The 4,998-nt window shown below is 38.1% G+C and overlaps 1 protein-coding gene across 1 annotated transcript; it reads left to right on the plus strand.

Annotated features, from left to right (window-relative positions):
• LOC149390817 (L-gulonolactone oxidase 3-like) lies at nucleotides 1-4,496 on the plus strand. Its single transcript, XM_089620597.1, has 3 exons — nucleotides 1-879; nucleotides 2,670-2,925; nucleotides 3,515-4,496. The coding sequence occupies exons 1-3, from the start codon at nucleotides 199-201 to the stop codon at nucleotides 4,345-4,347; spliced, it is 1,770 nt and encodes a 589-aa protein (XP_089476723.1). The 5' UTR covers nucleotides 1-198; the 3' UTR covers nucleotides 4,348-4,496.
• Nucleotides 4,497-4,998: the final 502 nt, after the last annotated feature.

Consider the following 4,998-nt stretch of genomic DNA (forward strand, 5'->3'; position numbering starts at 1 on the left):
TTACATACTCAATTGGTCCCATTTCACATGCTCGAGTAAAGGCAAAATCTCTCTCTCTCTCTCTCTCTCTCTCTCTCTCTCTCTCTCTCTCTCTCTCTCTCTTATCCTTACCGTACAATTCAAGGAAAAAAATGTCACAATAAGCAAGAATACAAATATACAGCACTCCCTTCAAGTTAAAGAAGAAAAATAAAAATAATGCGCACCATATCACTAATAATAGTGCTATGCCTCGTAGCTGCCCAACCACCTGTCAAGGCAGTCGTCCCACGGGATCCAATCAGCTGCGGCGGCAGCACCACCGCCACCGGGTGCACACTCTCCAACGCGTACGGCGAGTGGGGATCGGACCGCACCCAGTGCCGCGCGGCGGAGGTGACCTACCCTCGGACGGAGCAGGAGCTCGTGGCGGCGGTGGCGCGGGCCGCGAGGCTCGGACTGAAAGCCAAGGCCGCGTCGGGATTCGTCCACAGCGTCCCCAAAACGATGTGCCCCGGGGCCGAGGGCGGCGTGGTGATCAGCACGCGGGATTACGGCGCGGTGGAGGTCGACGCGGCGGAGATGACGGCCACGGCGGAATCCGGCGCGGGGTTGAGGGCCGTGCTCGACAAGGCCGACGAGGCCGGCCTCAGCCTCGTGGCCTCGCCCTACTGGGAGGGCCTGAGCGTCGGCGGGATGATCGGGAGTGGGGCCCACGGGAGCTCCTGGTGGGGACGTGGCGGGTCTGTCCACGACCACGTCGTCGGGCTCAGTCTGGTGGTTCCGGCGCCGGCATCGGAGGGATTTGCGAAGGTGGTTTGGTTGGACAACAGTCCTTCTTCTCAGCATCTCTTTGACGCTGCTAAACTCTCTCTTGGATTGTTGGGTGTCATCTCCAAGGTTAGCTCTTGCTTTAGTACTCACTATTATTATTATTTTTTTTAGTTGCCATGTGAATACGATTCTTGGTCAAAGTTAATCATAATAAGTCAGGCTCTTTATTTTATTTATAGCATACATGAGTTATATTCTTGATATACGATTCATAGTTTATGAGTGTAGAAATGGCTCCACCACCACCTGGGTTTTAATATTTTCTTGGAAAATGTACTGTGTAAATTATATTATCCCCATTTCACTATGATGAAACACTGAAATAAAAGATTCGTTTTGGTATACACAAAACTGAATATGGTTGGTTTGAGTGTCTTAGATATATCGCCTATAAGAGTATCTTTCGCCAGATCTTTATTTTTCATCTCTATTTTATATATTATATCAACAAATACCACGGAATGCTCTGATACAAAACAAAATAACCTCAAATATCGCAGAATGCTCTAGTACGAAACAAAATAACCTCAAAATTTAAAGTGCAGTACGGTTGCGAGATTCGAGATTTCAATTATTGATTTGAATTAATATTTTTTAGAATACATTAATTTATAAATATATACATAATACATATGAAATATCAAATTATAGTTATAAATTAAATGTTCGGCTAATTTATATTTTTTAAAAAAATTTGAGTTTTAAAAAAGAGTTATGGAGTATGCCATGAATACTTGAAGGACACCTATTTAAATCATCTTCAAATATATATGAAGAACACTTATTGAAATCCTCTTCAAATATGAAGTATACGTCTTCATATACATATGGATTGAAGGACGATATATCTCTATTTTTATTACCTCTAAGATGCATTGGAGATGGTCTAAAGATAATACTCTTATTCAGATAATAATAATCCAATATATATATATATATATATATATATATATATAATTTTGAGAAATATACAGTCTAACTTTTTTTAAGCAATAATCCAAAAATTCGTGTTTGTTATATTAGGTGCTTTCTGTAGGCTGTAGTATTATTAAGAACACAGATTTGGTATTTGACTGCAACTAAATGTGAACTATGTGTACTAGTATGTTTATAGATGACTACAAATTCATATCAAGTGATTCACTTGCCTGATTATTGTTTTGTTCACTTTTAAAATATATAATTTTGTAAAACTTATTCACTATTAATGGGTGTTCTTTATACAAGTTTTCTATTCTCTTATCTGCGGATTAGAACGATAGGACATGTTGTTTGGGAAAGCTTTCCAATTATCGTTTTTTTTCTTCTTCTGAAGATTACGGAAAGCATGACTTGTGGACATATTTGTTCTAGTCTTGTAGATCATTATTAATTGCGAAATATGTAAATTAGCATATTTATCCTATTGGGGTATGAATAAATGGCACTTTTTATTTATGTCATATCACTTTGAAGGAATCGACATATATGTATTATATTATTTCCAACTCTATGCACATTAGGCCTATCCTATTCACTACACACACATATAAATTGATATAAGTATACATATATATATATATATATATATATATATTATATCAATGATTATGTGTATTATTTCTAATACAACTATGCCATTCCAAATACCAACTACTTCTTACTTCATATTTCGGCTCCCAAGAAAAACAAAAACCCTACTGGCTACTTTCTAACCCTTACATGTCATATAATCGATCGTATAAAACATTTTTAATAAGTATATTTGGTAATATTATGTCGGTGCTCTCTCATCATATTACATCACACGTATAATAAAACTGCAATCTCAAAACATTTTTAACATTATACTTAATATTAAATAACGCGAACTCCAGGTGAAGTTTTCACTGGAGAAAGGGTTCAAAAGAAGCATTACATACAACTTCACAGGCGAGGCTGGGATTGAAGAGAGCTTCGCGGAGCACGGGAAAAGACATGAATTCGGAGACATAACATGGTATCCATCGACACACACGGCTGTGTACAGATACGACAACAGAGTTCCTTTGGCCAATCCTGGCCGTGGCTCTTTTGACTTCATTGGTTTCCAACCCAATCCCATTCTTCTCTCTCAAACTGTCCGAGCTTCAGGTACATATACATATATATATATATATATATATATATATATATATAAATAAATTGCAATCCCAGTTTTTCTAGCTGGAAACATGGGAAGACAGAGAGGTGGAAAAATAAATGACGAATTTCCATTTATATATAAAAAAATCATTTACAAACTTAGTCTATAATAAAGGTACAAACTTCCAAATAAAGTCTGAATTTTTGTTTCAGTAATAAGTGAAACGAAGAAAATAAATAACTATGCCCACAGCCACAGGGCACATGAGAATGAAACAGCTTTATCACTTTCCACAATACGCCAACAGATTCATTGACACGTATCCTATAAGCCTAAAACCAACTTTACTTTACGCACAAAGCACTATAAAAATAATAGCCATTTTTATTATTATTACAAAAAAAAAATTATCAAAGAAAATCTATTTTTATTCTTTGTTGAAACAAATATATTGTTAATTAGTCGGCTTTTCCTTTAAAAAAAAAAAAAAACCTTAAAGTAATTCATTTTTTTTTCATTTATGGAAGTCAACCATAATACATTTGTTTTTTTTTCTTTCCAAAATATTAATTTTATACAAACAATTAATATACGCAGAGAAAGTACTGGAAGAGACGAGAAACTCAAAGGGAAAGTGTCCTCTAGCTGCCACGTCGATCTTGGCGAAGGAACTCATCGGCAACGGCCTGAAGAACAACGCTCTAACCTTCACGGGCTATCCGGTGATCGGCCACCAGTCCCGAATGCAGACCTCAGGCTCGTGCCTTTACTCCCACAGACTCGACGCCGCGTGCGCGTGGGACCCACGCTTCAACGGCCTCTCCTTCTTCGAGACCAGCGCCGTGTTCCCACGCGCCCGCCTCGCCCCTTTCCTCCGCGACGTCATGGAGCTCCGGCGCGTGAGGCCACACGCCTTCTGCGGCTGCGACTTGTACAACGGCTTCCTCCTCCGCTTCGTCGGAGCTTCCCGGGCTTATCTCGGCCAGGGAGAGGACTCCGTGGCCGTTGACTTTAACTATTACAGAGCCAACAAGGGTTTGACTCCGAGGCTCGACCAGGACGTTTGGGAGGAAGTAGAACAGATGGCTTTCTTCAAGTACAAGGCTAAACCTCACTGGGGCAAGAATCGGGACGTGGCGTTTCTTGGCGTGGCTGACAAATTTCCGAGATTCGGAAGGTTTTTGGAGGCCAAGAGAGAGTTGGATCCTCTAGGGTTGTTCTCCAATGAGTGGTTGGACAAGTTAGGGTTTGGTGATAACATATCATCATCAGTGTCATCGTTATCATCAAGATTATCAGACGGGTGTGCTTTGGAAGGGCAGTGTGTTTGTTCTGAGGATAGACATTGTAGCCCTCACAACGGCTACTTTTGTAAACAAGGGCTTGTTTATAAGGAGGCCAGGGTTTGTAGGCATGTTGGGTCTACTTGATATTAAGTATATGTTGTAATTTGTAAGCGATGGGTAAAATATTTGTGGATGAAGCACAACATTGTATACTCACCACGACAACGTTCATAAAGCTACTTTGACTTCCTTTGAGAACTTTATTTTATTTAAATTTTTATTTACTTTATCCACCGGCTGTGGCACATTTTTTATATGCAAGTTTTCTCATTCTATTGAACACTTTATATCAAATAAAAAAAGTGTTACCTCTAATCTAATATTCTATTTTTTAACATAAAAAAAGTACTCCTCGGTCATTTATTATTTAAATAGTTTTAACAATGTATTACATTTCCACTCACAGATACTATCGTTAATGCCCAATTATATATACTTTATATTTATTTTGGATTAATTTAAAATAATCTACAAACTCTCAAATAAATGTGAACTCTAGTGAAAAAAATTAGGTAATTAAACACACGTTACAGAAAGCATTTAAACAATAGGTAAACAACAAATAAAATGAAGGATCGATCTTAAAATGATATACGAATATACCATTGGAAAAATTGGAGCAACGATAATGCAGCTTCCTTTAAAAAAGATAAAATAATACATATATACCATGTGTTTTAATAAAATATCGAGTTTAACCTTTGATTTTCAAAAATGTCGAGTTCATATATTCTG

The sequence above is a fragment of the Urtica dioica genome, chromosome 7 (assembly GCF_054948205.1).
Source record: "Urtica dioica subsp. dioica isolate 48M chromosome 7, U.dioica_male_clone48M_v1_H2, whole genome shotgun sequence".
In the NCBI taxonomy this organism is placed as follows: domain Eukaryota; kingdom Viridiplantae; phylum Streptophyta; class Magnoliopsida; order Rosales; family Urticaceae; genus Urtica; species Urtica dioica.